At 45.6% G+C, this 20245-nt stretch overlaps 1 protein-coding gene across 1 annotated transcript in view; it reads right to left on the bottom strand.

The window, feature by feature from the left end:
* NOL6 (nucleolar protein 6) overlaps nucleotides 1–20019 on the bottom strand; it is a 63585-nt gene extending 43566 nt beyond the window's left edge. Inside the window, exons 1-14 of the mRNA XM_083575556.1 lie at nucleotides 19800–20019; nucleotides 18070–18303; nucleotides 17123–17239; nucleotides 15648–15827; nucleotides 14793–14961; nucleotides 13742–13876; nucleotides 12145–12308; nucleotides 11147–11267; nucleotides 9121–9179; nucleotides 6679–6780; nucleotides 4140–4255; nucleotides 2662–2839; nucleotides 1320–1442; nucleotides 259–407 (exon numbers count right to left, since the gene is read on the bottom strand). Of these exons, the coding sequence (XP_083431682.1) occupies nucleotides 259–407; nucleotides 1320–1442; nucleotides 2662–2839; nucleotides 4140–4255; nucleotides 6679–6780; nucleotides 9121–9179; nucleotides 11147–11267; nucleotides 12145–12308; nucleotides 13742–13876; nucleotides 14793–14961; nucleotides 15648–15827; nucleotides 17123–17239; nucleotides 18070–18303 (1847 nt within the window). The 5' untranslated portion in view covers nucleotides 19800–20019. The remainder of the gene's footprint in view (nucleotides 1–258; nucleotides 408–1319; nucleotides 1443–2661; nucleotides 2840–4139; nucleotides 4256–6678; nucleotides 6781–9120; nucleotides 9180–11146; nucleotides 11268–12144; nucleotides 12309–13741; nucleotides 13877–14792; nucleotides 14962–15647; nucleotides 15828–17122; nucleotides 17240–18069; nucleotides 18304–19799) is intronic.
* Between the last annotated feature and the right edge of the window lie 226 nt (nucleotides 20020–20245).

The following is a 20245-nucleotide window of genomic DNA, read 5'->3' as shown; positions in this document are numbered from 1 at the left end:
TCGATTTATATAATTTTATATAAACACAGTTTAGGGTCCTGAATCAGCAGTCAAATAGTGGACCTTATTCTGAATGCCCCAGCTAGAAACCTTGCAACCTTTGCAGTCAGCTGCTACTCTTGATCTGCCAGGAGACAGAAGAGGTGCTCCAACAGCAACAATCTGGTTACGTTCCAGTGACCAATGGTCTTACAAACACAAACCCCCATTTTCGCCTTCTCTGGGTCCCCCAAAACCGAGTCCCCGCATGCTACTCACAACTGCAAGAGGTGGCGAATGATCTGCTCAGAAATGAGCCGCTTCTGGCTCATGTTTGGTGCGTCCCACACAACGGCCTCGCAGATGGCGCCATCTTGGAAACGCCTCAGCTCCGATCGCTTCCCCCAAAACTGCCGAAACTCCAGCGCCTGCAGGTTCAAACCCCGAGAGAGGGGAAATGAAAGGCATTTCTCTCGCTTTCTCACAGGCTTTCTTTGTTTATAGTAAAATGAACATAATTAATTTTTATATACTCATAAAAGTCATTTAAAAAAACAAAATAGAGGAACGTTCTGCAGGCCAGGCCCACAATTCCTGGGTGTGCACAGATACAAGTACAAGTTTACTTCTGTGGGTTTGGTTTGTGTTTTTCAACCACTGCCAAACAATTAAAGCAGAACCAAAACAAATATAAATGGGCCATTAGGTGCCAATTTGTCTTCACAGGTAACTCTAATCCTGTTTACAAAGGATGCAGAAAAAAGGAAGTGATTCTGACCTTCATTCTTTAAAAATAAATTGCATTGCAAAGAGTTTGCAATTGCAAAGAGTTTTAACTTTTCAGAAATTTGCAAGAAGGCAAAAGCGGCACTAAATAGGTTTATTTATTTTTAAAAAATTGTATACCACTATGTCATAAAAATACATAAAAGTGGTTTACAGCAATAATAACATAAAAGAATACAATAAAACCATGAAACATCTAAAAAAAGGCATCCATTAGCCACTGTGAATGTCTTCTTAATCGCCTGCATAGGCCTGGCAGAATATAAAAGCTTTGAGCAGGTGCTAAAATTTGGTGCCTACTGAATCTCCAGTGGTGGAGAGTTCCATGGGTCCAAAATATCATTTTTCAGCAAGAAAAAAGGGTGTGCAAAACAGGACAAGGAAGTTTCTTTCATGAATAACCGTGCCTTGAAAAAGTCCCACTGAAATCAAAGTGCGCACTTTCACCACCAGGGGGTTGTGCCTACAAGATGGAACAAATAGAAGGCAAAAGCGTAGGCAGAAAATCTCTTGGGCAACCAATAATGGGGACCAGAGAACTCTTCCAGTCTCACCTCTGGTCTGTCCCCTCCAGGTCCCCTCTCCAGGATGCTGCCGGCAAATTCAAGGTTCAACAAAAGTCCGAATGACAGGGACCCGATGTCCTTGTGTTTTGGGGGATCAGCATCAATTGGCCACTGGGCGAAAAAGATGAGAGAAACAAAATTAGACCGGCCACACTGGAAAGATATATAGTCATGCCTCTTGTTACGTTGGCTTCAGGTTAAATCTTTTCAGGTTGCGTCCCGCGGCGACCCGGAAGTACCGGAAAGGGTTACTTCCGGGTTTCGCCGCTCGCACATGCGCAGATGCTCAAAATGGCATCGTGCGCATGCGCGGAAGCAGTGAATTGCGACCCGCGCATGCGCAGATGCGGGTTGCGTTCTGCTCATGTTGCGAACGAGGCTCTGGAACGGATCCTGTTCGCAACCAGAGGTACCACTGTATATAAATTTTATTATGGTCCCAGACCAGTTTTACATACCGTACTAAACGAGCATAAAACACAATACAGTCATACCTCGGGATAAATATGCTTCAGGATAAGTATTTTCGGGTTGCGCTCCGTGGCAACCACAGGGCCTGGGAGACCAGGGTTCAAATCCCTGCTCAGCCATGAAGCTCACTGGGTGACCTCAGGCCAGTTGCTCTCTCTCTGCCTAAACCACCTGACAGGGTTGTTGTGTGTATAAATGTCTCCCAAGATAGACAGGTGCCAACAGTACACTGGTATGCTTTTAATATTCTTCTGAATGTTCAGTTGTCCCCCACCCCACCGCAAAATGTTTTTAGCTGTTCTCATTTAATCCGCCTTGAGTCCTTGCCAGGGGAAACGGTGGGGTATAAATAAATATCAATCAATCAATCTTTATTACGGTCTAGAGACCCAACAAACTGTTACAAAGCAATGCACAATTCAGACACCCTACCTCCAGGTTAAACAAGCATTTTGTTCAGACTTAAAGATAGGGATCATTGGTTCTTGCAAACACCGATAAAAACTTTGCCACTGCTAATATTCTAGCGTTTGTCCGGTCTTCCGATAGGAACCTGACATAGTGAGCCTCTGATTTTCCCAGGAAAGGGTACCAGGCAAGGGTAATATCAGTTCATCCCTGGCTTGCTCATATTTTGCACAGTGCAGCAAAATATGTCTTATGGAATCGATGTCCTGAGCACACGAGCAAAGTCTGTCCTGGTAGGAAACTCCTCTCAACCTGCCGTCCAACACTGCAGAAGGAAAGACGTTTAGTCTGGCTTTGGTGAATACCCTTCGATAATTTGGTACTGTCAGGTTTTTAATGTAAATATAATATAAATATCATTGTCACCACCATGGTCTGAAATAAAACTTACTGGTTGAGTCTGGGGCAGCGCATGCGTCAGCAACAGGATCCTCCGAGACAGCCCTCGTTCCAGCAAGCCGATGAGGAAAGGCAGAGTCGCCGCCACGTAATTCCCACCGCGATCCATCAGCTCGTTGAGCAGCTGCATCTTCCTGCAGGCCGCCTGCAGCTTGGACACGTGCTTGAGGCTGAGGAGAGGGCAGCCGGGAGAGAGAAATAGTACCTCGGGTTAAGAACTTTGCTTCAGGAAGAGAACAGAAATCGCACGGCGGTGGTGCAGCAGCAGCAGGAGGCCCCATTAGCTAAAGCGGTGCTTCAGGTTAAGAACAGTTTCAGGTTAAGAACGGACCTCCGGAACGAATTAAGTACTTAATCCGAGGTACCACTGTATGTGCAAGTCGACCCATTTCTTGAATGTTTATATATAGGGTCAAGTCAGACTATTAATTCTTATTTATTTAGTTATGTATTACTTATTTTCTTTTTTTGTATATAATTTTTATTAAATCTTCTGTTTTACAATTTAGAATATTCATTTAAACAACCTTAAAATATCAATAACTTCCCTTCTTCTCTTTCCACGGTTCATTTTGCATAGCGTAAATCCCCGCATATTTTATATAAAGTAAACCATTCAGTATTCCATTATTACTTCCATCAAAACTGTTGAATTTATCTTAATTCTGCAGACATTTTCAAGTGTACACAATTTCCACCATATTTTCAAGAAACATTTTCCAATCTTCTTTAAACGAATGTTCTTCTTGTTCTCTTATTCTATAAGTTAGATCCACAAGCTGCGCATATTCCATCAATTTAAGTTGCCATTCTTCTTTGGTTAAGACCTCGCTCGTTTTCCATTTTTGTGCTAACAAAACACGGGCAGTCGTAGTGGCATACATAAATAACCTTTTTTTGACACCTGGGAATTTCTGTCTGAATTATCCCCTCCCCCCCAAGGCTCTGGTTTTCAGTAAAATACATTTTTTTAAAAAGAGTGTTGGACTAGGACAGGGGCCAGCAAACTTTTTCAGCAGGGGGCCAGTCCACTGTCCTTCAGACCTTGTGGGGGGCCAGACTATATTTTGGAAAAAAAAAAGATGAACGAATTCCTATGCCCCACAAATAACCCAGAGATGCATTTTAAATAAAAGGGCACTTTCTACTCATGTAAAAACATGCTGATTCCCGGACCGTCCACGGGCCGGATTTATAAGGCGACTGGCCCAGATCTGGCCCCTGGGCCTTAGTTTGCCTATCCATGGACTAGGACATAGGAGGCTTGGGGTTCGAATCCCCATGCGGCCACAAAACTCACTGGGTGACCTTTGGCCAGTCACCGTATCTCAACCCAACTTCTCTCACACACTTGTTGTAAGGAGGAAATGAGGAGGAGGAGAACCAGGCAGGTCCCCTTGTGCTCCTTCGAAGAAAAAGTAGTGTGTAAATGTAAGGAAAAAAAGAAATATTCTCGTGGAGAGAACGTACTGGAACACGTGGTCAAAGGCTCGGATCAGAGGCTTGGGGGTCATGAGCAGCAAATGGAACCCATCCATCGTTTTGTCGTCCAGAATCTCCATGGAGTTCTTGGCTTCGAACTGGATCTAAGGGACAGCAAAACCGCACATATTTAGGCAAGCGGAGAGATAAGCCAACCCCCCAAGAGTCAATTCCAGGCCACAATGTACCGTATTTTTCGCTCCATAAGACACACTTTTTCCTCCTAAAAAGTACAGTGGTACCTCGGGTTACATACACTTTAGGTTACAGACTCCGCTAACCCAGAAATAGTACCTCGGGTTAAGAACTTTGCTTCAGGATGAGAACAGAAATTGTGCTCTGGCAGCGCGGCAGCAGCGGGAGGCCCCACTAGCTAAAGTGGTGCTTCAGGTTAAGAACGGACCTCCGGAACGAATTAAGTACTTAACCCGAGGTACCACTGTAAGAAAGGGATGCAGGTGGCACTGTGAGTTAAACCACAGAGCCTAGAATTTGCCGATCAAAAGGTCGGCGGTTCGAATCCCTGCGACAGGGTGAGCTCCCATTGCTCGGTCCCTGCTCCTGCCAACCTAGCAGTTTGAAAGCACGTCAATGTGCAAGTAGATAAATAGGTACCGCTCCGGCGGGAAGGTAAACGGCATTTCCGTGCACTGCTCTGGTTCGCCAGAAGCGGCCTAGTCATGCTGGCCACATGACCCGGAAGCTGTCTGCGGACAAATGCCAGCTCCCTCGGCCTATAGAGCGAGATGAGCGTGCAACCCCAGAGTTGGTCACGACTGGACCTAATGGTCAGGGGTCCCTTTACTTTTTTTTTTACCACTGAAATGTCTGTGCGTCTTATGGAGCAAATGCCGTGGACTGCAGAGGGATCCCTCGGCTGCCGCTGCAGTTGCGAGCTGAGGGATGCCTCTGCAACCGGAGCCATGGCTCCCGTCTGTCGCACGCCCCAGAGAGCGTGTCAGCAGCTCTTCCTCTGCTGGCTTTACAGCGAGGCGGGAGGAGGGACGGACAGCAGTACCTTCTGCCACTCCTCCCAGCTGACTAATTCAAGCAAAGGGAGAGCCGCTTACACAGCTCCTGTCCCAGCCTCTCCTCCTAATCTTTTTGCTCCAGTTCCGGCGTCACCTCGGAGACGAAGCAAGGCAGCTGTCCGCCACAGGCAGCACAAATGTGAGCTCTCCCTCTCTCTTCCTTCCTTCCCTCTTCCAACTTGAATAAAATATTGGGGTGGGGGCAGGTAAGCCCCACCTCACATACCACAATTCAGCCTTTCTCAACCTGTGGGTCCCCAGATATTGTTGAACTACAACTCCCATCGCCCCTAGCTAGCAAGGCCAGAGCTCAGGGAAGATGGGAGGTGAGGGATGATGGGAGCTGTAGTCCAACAGCATCTGGGGACCCACAGGTTGAGAACTGCTGCGAACTCTTAATGCCACTGTTCACTTTACATGATTGCAATATGATTCAGATATCCCGGTTGCTTATTAAATAGTTTAGTACAACATTTGATTCAGAATATATTTTTTTTCTGGTTTTCCTCTTCTAAAAACTAGGTGCGTCTTATGGTCGGGTGCTTCTTATAGAGCGGAAAATACGGTAGTTGCCTCCTTCTCCCTCTCGAGGCATCAACTCATCTTGGTTGGGGATACCCTACAAAACTGCTCCCCCCCCCCCAAGCAGCTGGTGCAAGCACTCTTGGCTCGTTCGCTTCCCTGGTCCATTTGCAAAGAGCAAAGCAGAGCAGCAGGTAGACAATAACACGAAACCCGGGTTCGAATTCCCCGTTCGCCCAAGTCACTCTCTCGTTCTCAGCCTGCCCCACAAGCCTGCAGTTCCAACAACGGTGAAAACACTGGCATGCCGTCTGTTTTTACACTAGATTGAATTTCTTATATATTATTTTATTCTTTTTCCAAAGTTAAATCTGTTACTCAACAGTTACATTCCAGTTCAACAAAACTAGTGACTTCCGCTCACCCAACATCAATATTTCTAACTCAAATTACATAAAATTGCTTTTTAAGGTTCCATCTTATCTAATTTCATCCTCTTTAACCCGTTTCTTAATATATCCTGCTATTTTTTTACGCTTCAAACCCTGCTTTGGCCTTTGCATAGGGGAAATAAGTTTTTTAACAAATTAGAGTTTCCAGACTTCTTTAAAGGATACTAAATTTGTGTCTCTTATCACTGCCATCAGTTTTGCCCTCGCTGCATATCCCAAGGCTTTTATCAACCGTTCTTCCTTTGAGGGTGCTGAATTTTGGTGAAATATTGCTTTGTTGTATTTTTAATTCTGTTTCTCACTCCATGATTATGCAAACGGCGAAGAGCTGGTTATAAGTGACGTGAATACACGGCGGTTTTCCAATGAATTCGTTCTGCTAGTAACAAGGCGTTTTGGCTGCACAGAGAAGTTTCCTCTCCTCTCCTCTCCTCCAGTAAACATGAACTGGCTGGGGCTGATAGGAAACATCTGGAGGGCACCACGTTGGGGAAAGCTGGGCTAAACCACGACCTCATTTACCTGCTTATATGTGGAGGCTGTCATGTCTGCGCACAGATTGACCAACCCAGAAGGGTCCACAAAGACCACCTGGAACGCTGCATGGAAGTCCGCCAGGGTAGGCTAGAGGAAGAGGACAAAGCTGAGATTCAAAAGGTATAACAAGGAAAATGCTCATTTGAAACTTAGGTTTATGCAATGGCTGATGCTTGCAAAATTCTGGAGAAAAGAAGCATCGGGATGTATAAATAAATTTTGGGGGAGAAATTAAAAATGCCAGATGATCATATTATCCTAAACCACATATCCATTATACGGGACAAAATAAAAAAAAATCCGTCCAGTAGCACCTTAGAGACTAAAGTTTGTTATTGGTATGAGCTTTCGTGTGCACGCACATTTCTTCAGATACAGGGTTTGACACCTGGTCAACATAGATGGGCTCTTTGCACCCTCAGGTCTGCCGAAAGACTTGATATTGATTCACTGGAAAGATAATCTTTCTATCTATACCTGAAGGAGTGTCTCCACCCCCATCATTCAGCCCAGACACGGAGGTCCAGCTCCGAGGGCCTTCTGGCGGTTCCCTCCTTGCGAGAAGTGGAGTTACAGGGAACAAGGCAGAGGGCCTCCTCGGTAGTGGCACCCGCCCTGTGAAACACCCTCCCACCAGATGTCAAGGAAATAAATAACTATCCGGCTTTTAGAGACATCTGAAGGGAGCCCTGTTTAGGGAAGTTTTTAATGTCTGATGTTTTATCGTGTTTTAATATTCTGTTGGGAGCCGCCCAGAGTGGCTACTACTATCCTTTGATCAATGGACAGAAGATACGACAACTCTTACAACATACAAAGAGATTGCTGTTGGACACAGATGGTGTATGTATAAATATGATGACAGTTGGAGTGCATTTATAAAAGCTGTAGCGACTTGTTAATAATTATATGTTCGATGGAATGAAAACCTTACTTATATACCTATATATTGTGTTGTATTCATTTTGAGCACCTTTTCGTTTTGGTCCCCCTCCCCAATTTCTTTATTTGTTCACTGAAAACCTTTCCATAAAACATAAATATTGAGATTCAAAAGGCGTCGCTGAAAAGCAGGAGGGGGTAGCAGCTTCTAGCAGGGAAAGTGCATGCACAACCTCACAGGGTTGTTGTGAGGATAAACATCAAATAAAACAATTAAATCCAGCTCAGAATTAAGTCCTTCAGGGTGAGTGGTCTTAAACATAAAAATGAATTGAGATTCTTTCTGTCGTAGCCGTCTTTCATGACCTTGTCTTTTGTTGATGGACTTAATTCTGAACTGGATTTAAATTGTTTTATTTGATGTTTTTCTATTGTTATATTGTACCTTTAAATTGAATTACTGCAATTCAGTCTCCCTGTAATGAGCGCCACCTGGAAATGGTTACTTATGCTTCAGGTATCATGCAACTGGTAGCAGTGGTTACATATTCTCATGACCACTGCTCCTTGTGCATTTTTCTAATCTATGGGGCATTGTACCTTTGTTCTTCTTATTGTAGTTGTAGCATATGAGTTGTAATGTGTGAAGTTTATATAGTTTTCATGTACACAGGTCATTGTTTCATATCTGAATTCTTTTGTAACAGTCAGATTATCCGGGATCACTGTCATACCTACGTTGTTATTCACTTACTACTTCAGCACCATGAATACCTAAAAAAAGTTTTACTGCTTAGCCCACAAGATAGCATCCATTACTTTGTTTCAACGATAGACTTAATAATAATAATAATAATAATAATAATAATAATAATTTATTATTTATACCCCGCCCATCTGGCTGGGCTTCCCCAGCCACTCTGGGCGGCTTCCCAAAAAATATTAAAATACTGTAATACATCAAACATTAAAAGCTTCCCTAAAGAGGGCTGCCTTCAGATGTCTTCTAAAAGTCTGGTAGTTGTTTTTCTCTTTGACATCTGGTGGGAGGGTGTTCCACAGGGCGGGTGCCACCACCGAGAAGGCCCTCTGCCTGGTTCCCTGTAACTTGGCTTCTCGCAGTGAGGGAACTGCCAGAAGGCCCTCGGTGCTGGACCTCAGTGTCCTTCAGATATACTGGACCGAGGCCGTTTAGGGCTTTAAAGGTCAGACTTATTATACTTCTACGGACTTTCAAAGATTGACAGACGTGTGTTCATTTGATTTCAAATATGTTAGAGAATTCACAAGTGTACACATTTTGTCATGTATATTGTGCAATAAGAATTGCAGTGCTATCTAGTATACTGGTCTTCGTGTTGCTTGTACTGTTTGTTGCGTTAAGTTTGCAACACAGGGGTTTGTTGTTCTGTGTATATATGCATGGCACCTTGAGCTCCTTGGAAGGAAGGTGGAATACAGCTGTAATAATAAACAAGAGGTTGAGCCCCACACTGCCTCTGCCCTAACCAGGAATCCCAAGTACCCCAAAGCACACACTCTTACCAGTGAGGAAACTCCATCCTTTGAAAGGCTGATTCCAGATGTACTGAGGTCTGTGGCAGCTGGAAGGAAGGAAGACAGACACGTGGGGGGGGGGACATCATGCAGTTGCTCAGAGATTGTGAAACTGCAGAAGGTGAAAAAGGGAGGGGACACCTTTACAGAGAAACAAAACAGCAGCGGAGATGGGCATTGATTTTCCCCAAACCTCTCAGGATGAAAACAGGTGTGATCTTAGTGTCTGGTCTAGTGCAGTATCCTGCCCTCAAGGTACCCAACAACACGTCCCAACAGGAAGCTCAGAAGCCGGTCTTGAGGGCAGCAGCAGCTGCAGTTTCCATATGAATCTACCCAGACCCTGAGATTATCTTCTGAGCTTCCTGTTGGGTTGCGTTCTTTTCAGGTTGCGAACAGGCCTCTAGAATGGATCCCGTTCACAACCAGAGGTAAAAAGGTAAAGGTAAAGGGACTCCTGACCATTAGGTCCAGTCGTGGCCGACTCTGGGGTTGCGGCACTCATCTCGCTTTATTGGCCAAGGCAGCCGGTGTACAGCTTCCGGGTCATGTGGCCAGCATGACTAAGCCGCTTCTGGCGAACCAAAGCAGTGCACGGAAACACCGTTTACCTTCCTGCCGGAGCGGTACCTATTTATCTACTTGCACTTTGATGTGCTTTCGAACTGATAGGTTGGCAGGAGTAGGGACCGAGCAACGGGAGCTCACCCCATCGCGGGGATTCGAACTGCCGACCTTTTGATCGGCAAGTCCTAGGCTCTGTTTAACCCACAGCGCCACCCTCGTCCCGATGCAACCAGAGGCACCACTGTATATAAATTGGGGGGGACAGAGGCATAGATGGCCCGCAAGCTTCAACCAGAAGCAACACCCTCTCTCTCAAAAATGGGGAACACAAGGGAATGGTGGGGGCGGGGAGAAGAGATTCAGAGCCAAACAACACTTTCCAAGGAGGCTGGACTAGATGGTTTCCCTGGGTCCCTTCCAACTCTACGATTCTAAGACATAGTATGTCACGTCCTCCCTAAAATGTGTCACTACAGAGGAAGGAATTGTGCCGTCCACTGTTTCTCCTCGTAAGAAACACCCTCCATGTAGAAATCTAGCATACTGAAGAAAACAGATTCTAGCCCTCTCCCTGATAACGATCACTTTCTAAATGCAGGGCACACCTTACCAAGAGAAATGTACAAAAATGCTGTTACGTTGCTGCCACCAGTCTGAAATCCAGGGAGATATTATTATTATTATTATGGTCTGTGTGTGTGGTTTCGGAGCTGCACAGTCAGGGGAAAAACAACGCTGTCCAGGGTTGTAAAGACTGCGGAGAGAATAACTGCGTGCACTCTTCCCAACTTGGATCAAATCTACGCTTCTAGGTGCCATAAGAAAGCTGCAGAAATAGCGCAGGATAGTGCGCACCCCGGAAATGGTCTCATTCAGCTTCTGCCTTCTGGAAGAAGGTACAGGGTTATAAAGACTAGGACTAGCCGCCTGAGAAACAGTTTCTATCCAAATGCGATTTTGGTTTTAAACGCAGTGGAAGGAGTCTCTATGGGAGTATATTGTATTTATTTACGGGGTATCAGAGTTTTTAGGGGGCTAACCGGGCTACGATAGCAGGCTTGTTGGTTCCTGAATGTCTGATGTAGATTTTCAATTTCGTTCTTCTGTATGGGACAGTGACAATAAAGATTATTGTACCGTATTATTATTCTGCCAAATGGGTGGCTCGGTCTGTGATTGAGGGTGGAAAGGCAGGGAGCCCCACAAACCAGCTCAGATCTAAGCCATAGCTGTCAACTTTCAGATTTGAAAATAAGGGATCAGCAGCCTCGAAAATAAGGGATCAGCAGCCTCACCTGTCCCGGGGACAGTCTACGGGATATCTAACAATCTAACAATAACAGCGGGAAATGGCGCTGGAATAAGGGAATTTCCCGCAAAAAAAGGGAAGGTTGACAGCTATGATCTAAGCACCTCCCACCTCAGAGCCAAAGCGCACTGGCCTTACCTAAGAACTGAAGGCTGTTCCTCAACACCTGGTATCCACTCATCACTTTGTTGATCTTGTGCTTCTCCAAGAGATATGCCACCAGCATGGAAGCCACGAAGCCATTGAAGCACCCAAGGCCCTGGGGGGGAAAGGGAAGAAATGGACAATACACAAAAGTTGGCACAAGGCGCTCTTCTGCTGCAGATTCCCAAATCCTCCAGCCACCCAGTGCTAGAAAGCTAGGAGCTAAATGGCACTTTGAACCTAGGTTATGGGAGCAAGAAAAGAATGACTAGGCATGCTATTTTACAACAAGAATACAAATCTGAAATGGAATGAACCGCAGCTAAAATATTGTGTTCATTTTTCGCATGGTCTAGTTCTTCCCCTGAAGACTGCAAAAACCAAAGCCAGGCTTCCCCTGCCTGCCCCCCTAATATTCTTAAGAGGATCTCTTCTCCAGTCTTCAGAGCGTGGCTGGAAGTGGTCCTCCTTTCATTCCAGCAGCGGCAGTTTTAATCTGAAATCTTAGGCGCAGTACTGCAACAGAGTAACGGAGGGGGGGGGGGACTTTCGCTCCATTGCTTTTCACCTCCACTGGTGGCCCCCAGAATTGAGAGGTGCCCCCCAGAATTCGGCATCCAGGTGCCCCGCATCCCTTGCACCCCACTGGGTGAAGACGGCCCTGTTTAGGAATGTAGCCTGCAGCTGCTCAAGACATTTTTAGCATTTTTAGCATAGCGCAAAGGGATCACAACTTTTAGCAGATTTTGCAAACCTGGTGTCCTCCAGAATTCTTGGGACTACAACTTCCACAGGCCCTAGCCAGCACCACCATCATAATCCCAAATATTTGATTGTAACCCCAAATATTTATTTATTAAATTTGTATACCGCCCTATACCTGTAGATCTCAGGGCAGTGGACAACGCAGTCTTGTCACAACAGCCAGGCTGCTCAAGGGTGAGGAGGCGAGGAGGCCCAGGTCTCCCCCCATTGTGCCCAGGCCCAGTTACCTGGTGAAGTCCACGTTGGCGCAGCCACACTTTGAGGAGAGACACCCCGTCTCGCATGCCTTGGAAGTCATGGGCCGCCTCCGAGAGGAAGAGCAGGCTGGACTCCAGGACCAGGTCCCACAAAATGGAGTTGTTGTAGTGTGGCGTCGGTGGCTCCGAGGCTCCTAGGAAAGGCAGAACAGGAGATCACCACCGGTCCATGGCAAACAAATATGGCGGACGCCGTTAGCTGCAGCCCTCTTCTCTGGCATAAAACCACCCAGAACCCAACAACAGAAACACAACATCCAAGTCTACAATGGAGACACTCTGGCTAACTTTCTGTATAGCTTAGAAAGGGGGTTATTAGGCAGGAATACACAAGTTCATCAAAGGTTTATATATTCATTCATAAACTTTATTGCACAAGCCAAAGGCCATGGCATCGTTCACAGGGGGAACAAAAGGAAAACAGCAATAACCAGAAAAACATTTTTTAAAATTTCCTCCCTAGAGAAGCAAGATTGGCCTCCTCCTTGCTCTCCTTCCACAGGCAGGTGAAGACTTTTTTGCTCTCCTTCCGCAGGCAGGTGAAGACTTTTTTGTTCCAATAGGTTTATGGGAACTGGCTTGCTTTAACTGGTTTTTTTGGTGATTGTTTTTTCTCCTACGTTTTTAGCTATTCCCATTTTATTTGTCTTCTTCTTCTTTTGCAATCACTCGTAGCTGAGTAAGACTGAAAAAAAGTTCAATTGTCTTTTACAACCGATGGGTGGTGACCTCACTGGGCGCGGTAATCCAGTAAGGGAAAAAGGGAGGCAGACTATGTTTAGGGCACCTTTCCTAGCCCCTCCCCCTTTTCGGGGTGAGCAGAGTGGATCCTAGAAAGGGCTGCTCAGTCATGGATACAGCTGCCGAGCTGCTCAACTGCCTCGTTCCTCGAGTCAGAACGACTGAATCTGTATCCACCGCCCATGGGCCGGTTCATGACTAGGGGCTTCCAGATTTCACGATCCTGCCCCCGTTACCATTTGCTGATCGACATGGGACTTTTGGGGTTTGGGTTTGGGATGGGCTTTTGGAAGACGCCTGTGCGTGAATTTGTTTTATGTGTGTAGATCAGTAATAATAATAATAATAATAATTTATTATTTGTACCCCACCAATCTGGTTGGGTTTCCCCAGCCACTCTGGGCGGCTTCCAACAAAGATGAAAAATACATTAAAATGTCACACATTAAAAACTTCCCTAAACAGGGCTGCCTTCAGATGTCTTCTAAATGTCAGGTAGTTGTTTATCTCTTTGACATCTGATGGGAGGGTGTTCCACAGGGCGGGCGCCACCACCGAGAAGGCCCTCTGCCTGGTTCCCTGTAGCTTTGCTTCTTGCAATGAGGGAACCGCCAGAAAGCCCTTGGCACTGGACCTCAGTGTCCGGGCAAAATGATGGGAGTGGAGACACTCCTTCAGGTATACTGGACCGAGGCTCTTTAGGGCTTTAAAGGGCAGCACCAACACTTTGAATTGTGCTCGGAAAGTTATACACAGTGTGAGCCTCCTTGAGTCCCTGTCAGTGGGAAAAGACGATGTATAAATAAGTATAGAATAATAATAATACCTGCGACAGGGGAGCGCTTCTCCGTGAACCAAGCTGTGCGGACATTGTTCTTGTTGGGGTGCAGGCGACTGGTCTTGAAGACGCCCTGGGCAGGGCAGGCATAGAGGCGGACAGTCACCAACTTCATATCTTTCCCTGGGAAAACCCCACGAAGCAGGGTGAGCAAAAGGCAAGCCAGGAGCATCGATAAGGAGAAGGCACCCAGGCCAAGACTTTTAAGAACATCTCCCTCCATTGGCGGACTGGACGTCTCCCCTCCTGCTACACTGCTAACTTCATCATTGGTTAGCTTTGTGGTTTTATTTCATGATTCCATTATAATCTTGCACTTGCGTAATGTTTTCTGAATTCACCCCTGACTATTCAGAGATGGGCGAGCTATGCAAGTAAGACAGACAGTGTCAAGTAGGGGTTGGAGCATCAGATAGGACCTATGAGACCTGGGTTTGAATCCCTGTTGTTGGGAGGATTCAAGGAGGAGGGGGAGAACCCTGTACACCACCTTGAATTTCTTTGGAGGAAAAGGTGAACTATAAATGCAACTGAATAAATAAACCAGAATTAACGAATACAGTCATACCTCAGGTTACAGATGCTTCAGGTTGCTTTTTTTGGGTTACGGACCGCCGAAACCCAGAAGTACCGGAACAGGTTACTTCTAGATTTCGGCGGTCGCGCATGCGCAGAAGCACTAAATCGTGCTTTGCGCATGCACAGAAGTCCAACCCGCATGTGCGCAAACGCACCACTAGGGGTTGTGGATGCTGCGGGTTGCGAACATCCATCCCGCATGGATCACATTCGCAACCCGAGCATCCACTGTAATAACCTGCCCCCAGTCTTGCAGCGCTCGCTCACTCTAACCCATTTTAAGATGCAGCCTTATGCAATCGAAAACTGCAGCTGCCTCTTACATTGCAGCATCACACTCCTGCTCAGCCCATCAGAACCCATCACTTATTTTTCTGCCCAAACCTGGTGTTCTATTACAGGGAGACAAAGAAAAAGGAAGGGGGTCTGGGTCAAGGAGCAGGCAGAAAGCCACCCTCACCTTGCGGCTGCAGGAGCACAACCGGCTTCAGGTGGTTGCCGCTGACGTAGGCAAACTTCACGGCCCCGAAGAGCTTCTTCTTGGCCAGGTGCTGAGCCAAGCAGGCCAGGTAGAGAGCCCTCTTGCGGTGGTAGCGCTGGTTTAGGTGGTCCTTGTCCTGGAAGATCTCCTAACAGCAATTAATGGTAATAATAATAATATTAATAAATTTTTATTTATACCCTGCCCTTCCCAGTTTAAAAACCGGGCTCAGGGAGGCTAGCAGCAAAATAAAACACTGATTAAAACGCGACTTAAAAACAGCATAAAGTACAACATAAAATGCAGCATCAATATCAATAAAATTCTAAAATTCAGGGGTCATGGGGGGGGAACCCAGTCAGTAGGCATCAAATGATCACCAGGGCTAACTGGCCAAGTTGGTCCTACTAGGGCCAGCAAGAGGGATTGCCCCATAAAATATATACCCTTACAAAAAGGTTTTTGTGAAACTTGCCTTCAACAGAAATTATTATTTAAAAAATGAAAAAATTGTCCAGTAGCACCTTAGAGACCAACTAAGTTTGTTCCGGGTATAAGCTTTTGGTATCTGAAGAAGTGTGCATGCACACGAAAGCTTCTACCCGGAACAAACTTAGTTGGTCTCTAAGGTGCTACTGGACAATTTTTTTTTTTATTTCGACTGCGTCAGACCAACACGGCTACCTACCTGAATCTAGAAATTATTATGCCAATGTTGGTGTGCACTGCACACACAACACAAAACCTATTGCACATTTTGGTCCTGTGGAATGAAGACGATGCTGAAGCTAAGCAGCTCGTGGTCTGCCTCTCCCTTGTGCCAGCGCCACTAACCTTGGGCATCGTCACTGCCACATCCACATTGACCTCGGGCTTGATGCAGGTGCCCAGCAGGTAACTCCCCACCACTTTCACCTCGGCGGGGGGAAGGAAGCGAAAGTGTCCCTTGACGCAGAAAGGAAGCTGCTGGAGGGGGACCTTCACCCCACTAGGGAGCCAGGACTGATTGGTGATCTAGGAGGAGACAGGGTAGAAGAAAAAGGTTAAAGCACACCCTGAGTACTGGATGGGGCCCACCAGTGAAAAAGGATCTCAGTGAACAGAGCTAGGAAAAGCCTCCCTTTTTGGCAGCCAGGATCTTAATTGCAAGAAATTGGAAAAGTGACAAAACACCTATGATAAATGAGTGGCAGGTCCAAATGACAGAATAACTACAGATGGTCATGATGACAGGGAGAATTAGATGTTATCCAAAACAGAAAGTACAGAAAGAATGGAAAATCTTTAAGGAGTATTTGGAAAAGCATTACAATAACAAATATCTCCTGGCAGAAATAGAGTGATCCTTGTACAACAACAAATATAACGTTTTTTGATATCTGACGAAAACAAAGAAAGAAATACAATAACTTGGAACTCTGTGTGAAAAAATTGTAGAAACAATAATACAATGAGTCTTATCAGAAGCCAAATGTGTTTGTTTTCTTTTTCCTTTTTTCCCTCCCCTCCCCCCCTTCTTCCTCTTCTCTTTTTTTTGTGCCTCCTTTCTTGGTCTTTCTCTTTTTGATATGTTAAGAAAGAGATAGAGAGATAAAAGTGTAATATGAAAACTTCAGTAAGTTAAAAGTGATGTTGTGTAATTTTTCTATTACTATTTATATATCGTTAAAATTGGTTAATTGTAATGAACTGATGTAGCAACTACTGTGGTTTTTTCCTTTGTTATTGTTGAATTCTAAATAAAGTATTACAGTATTCTTTTTTTAAAAAAAGGAAAAGGAAAAGCCTCTTTTTGCCAGACACCCTGGGGAAGAAGACACTAACAGTTATGAGTGTACAATGTTGGGACAAGGGTCCATTTCAGTGGCCACATTTGAACAGCACGGTAAACTATGGTTTGCTGTGAAGGAAATGAGTCTACTGCTGTACACACACATAGATGGTTAAGCTCTCCTTCTCCACTGGGGTAGCAGCAAGGAGACTGGAAGCTCCTACTTCTGAGGAGCTACAGTTCAGTGTTACATCCACACCCTAAACCGCGGCTAATCTTAAGCATGATGCATTGAAAGAAGCCAGCTTCATGATCCGTGCTGTGAAGTTAGCTTGTTTCAAACAAACCACTGTTAGGATTAATCACAGTTTGTTGGGTTTAAACAAAACTGCTAGGATTGCAGCAAGTGTTTACACCTCAAAGGCCACCATCCTATATGCACTTATTAGGGAGCGAGCCCCATGAAACATGAGGGGGCTTACTTCCAAGTGAACATGCATACGATTGGATTGTAAAACTATGTGCATCTTGGACATACGTCTCTCTGCGGGGTCTCTGGGACTGTGCTCAGCAAGGCATTGATTTCGCGGAGGAAGGAGTCAATTTTCTGCTTCCTCTTCTCCTTGAGAGTCACCTCTTTTAAAAGCTCCTCAATCTGCACAGGGGAGAAAGGAGAGACACCACATTAGCACTTTAAAAAAATACAACTTCATTGCTATTACTAACTACCTAAAAGTAAGATGATGATGATAATAATAATTTATTATTTATACCCCACCCATCTGGCTGGGTTTCCCACCGGGCATTACACAATACGATATATAAAACAAACAATAACTAACGGTGAGACAAGATGGAATGAAAGAACAGCTTAAGAAGAAATGAGAAGGATGTACAGTAGAACCTCTACTTATGTCCCGCTCTACTTTGGCCCGTTACAAGTCGCAACCATGGCAAACACAGAAGTAAACACCGGGTTTGCCGCGATTTGCGCACATGCTGAAGCAACTGTCACCGTCTGCACATGCGCAGAAGCAGGCTGCCGCTGAATGCGTCTGTGCACAATGGCGCTTCTACCAGCGACCCGTTTTGCCATAAGAACGAGCCTCTGGAACAGATTGTGGTCACGAGTAGAGGTTCCACTGTAAAACAGAACAGCAGAAAGAAAGCTTTGCAGGGGAGGACTAAAAGCCTGGCATTCACGCAAAATGGGGCAGGAAGCTCAGTAAGGCAGCATAGTTGGAGAACCGAGGGAGAAAGAGGAGTCTTGAATATTCAGCCAGTGACTGGAGCCAGTGCTAGGCAAGATCTTAGAAGCGCTGAACAGGAGGAAGTTAATGATTCTTTGAACACACAGAAAGAATTGGAAGCCCATAGACTGAAGCAAAATTCTGGGTGCCATGCAGGTACTTTCAAGTGCAAATAATGAAGGGCTTCTCCCACAACCTGCCCACAAAAGGGCTAACCCTGCTAAGTTAGCCTGACCTGCAAGCGCAGAAGGTTGGAGTGAAACAAGCTCTCTGTTTCCTTCAGGCGTGTCAGCTCCTCGTTGGTGGGCGGCTTGTAGAGTTCAGCCTTGCAAAGCTTCACCGGTCGCAGGACGCCCTCAGCAACAAGAGACCTTTTCTTCCCTCGTGGTCTCCCTTCCTTAGCAAGAGCTTCCCCATCTTCTCTCTCGGAGTCTCCCACGCCTGCTTCTCTCTCTGCATCTTCAGACATCTGCAGAGAGGCCAAAAGAAAACAGATCAGCCTTGAAAGTAACCCCAGTTTCATTTTATTTTAATTTATTCGTGCAAGCCTGCTAAGAAGTTCGTTTGAATAAGCAGGACCTTATTGAATTGAATTGATTTCATGAATCGACTTGTCAGAATACTTCCAACTCCCCAACGGATGGGTAAAGAAAAGAGAATGGGTCTGGGGACACCTACTACTATAGCCATTACTCAAGATAAATGCAATCAGTCCCTGGATAAGAATGTGGAGTGAAGATCTTCGTTATGGGCAGGGCCAGATTTAGGTTTGATGAGGCCCTCAGCTACTGAAGGTAATGGGGCCCTTTATATGTCCAGCTGCCCTTTGTCAACAACAAATTGTTGCTGTTTTTTGTGTTGAAGATATGCTATATGGTAATTTATGGACCTAATAGGTAGCTAAAGCCATTTGCACATAACAAAATATGTATTTTATCAAAGTAATTGATATAGAAATGAGCAAACCAGTGGTATTTTAGGGAGCAGGCTAGCAGGCGGGGCCCATTACTTACATCACAGGAGCCTACACAACACAAAAACACTGTTGCTGTATGTAGGTTTTATTTTATTTGTTTTTATCTTATATTCTGGAAACATACATCCAGGTTTTTTCCCCTTTAAATATTTTTTGGGGCCCCCAAGAGAGTGGGGCTCAAACTATAGCTTGTTTAGCTTATACAGTGGTACCTCGGGTTAAGTACTTAATTCGTTCTGGAGGTCCGTTCTTAACCTGAAACTGTTCTTAACTTGAAGCACTACTTTAGCTAATGGGGCATCCCGCTTCTGCCGCGCCACTGGAGCACAATTTCTGTTCTCATCCTGAAGCAAAGTTTTTAACCCGAGGTTATTTCTGGGTTAGCGGAGTCTGTAACCTGAAGTGTCTGTAACCTGAAGCGTATGTAACCCGAGGTACCACTGTACGTAAATCCGGCACTGCTTATGGGACTACTTTCACACTCTCTACAAAGAAAAAGTTACATTGAACCCCAAATGCTATATAACTGGGCATTTTTGTAATATTTTTGTTCATCTTGTCTGTTGTTGTTCCAGTTTTCTGTAAACCCCTTAGAGATATGTTTTAATATGTTGTTGTTTAATCGTTTAGTCGTGTCCGACTCTTCGTGACCCCATGGACCAGAGCACGCCATGTTTTAATATAATAAGCAATATAAAAACTAAATCGACATCATTTTTTTCTCCTCTCTCTCTTTAATGCCATCAAAGCAAACCAGGGACAGGTTATCCTATTTTTTTATCCGACTTCTTCACTTAGATTGCTGTCTAAGTTCCGTTATTCAGTTACTTAATTTATTTTATTCATCAGTTTTGCACGCCGCCCTTCATGCGAAGATCACAGGGCGGCTCACAACACAAAATGTTATTGCTTCCCATTCTACAGCTTTAGGATTTCCCTCAGGATCACGCGCAACCCCCCCCATCCACCCCCCGTTACACGGCACCCACCTTCTGCTTGGTCCCTCCTGCATTCCACGTGGGTGGAACTAAGCAAAGCCACGCGGAATCCGGAGCAGCCTCCGCTCACTTCCGGGTGGCTCCTGATTGGACGGAACAGCCCAAACGCAGGAGGGAGAAAAAAAAAGAAAGAAACTCCATCCAATTGGAACAAAGCGGGCCGCGAGGCCACGCCCACGGTCGACGCGCACGCGCCTGGCGCCTTCCGAACAGCGGTCTCTATCGACGCGCCGCTCCGTGGAACGGAGAGATAAGAAAAGAAGAAGAGGAACCCATCTCGCTGATTGCGGGGGGACTTCCGGGTACGCATAGGAGATCCTTCCCCACCGCCAAGAACAGAAATCAGTAGCAAAAATTCTGCTTTTAGTATTGCTGTGATTGGGTCGCACGAGGCGTCGGCAGGGTCTGCCCAGGTTCAGAGGACCCTAGAAGGAGCT

This window comes from Podarcis filfolensis (assembly GCF_964270895.1).
Source record: "Podarcis filfolensis genome assembly, chromosome: 11".
NCBI lineage: Eukaryota > Metazoa > Chordata > Lepidosauria > Squamata > Lacertidae > Podarcis > Podarcis filfolensis.
Note: the sequence above shows the minus strand (reverse complement) of the source record. Positions and strands in the feature narration are given on the sequence as shown.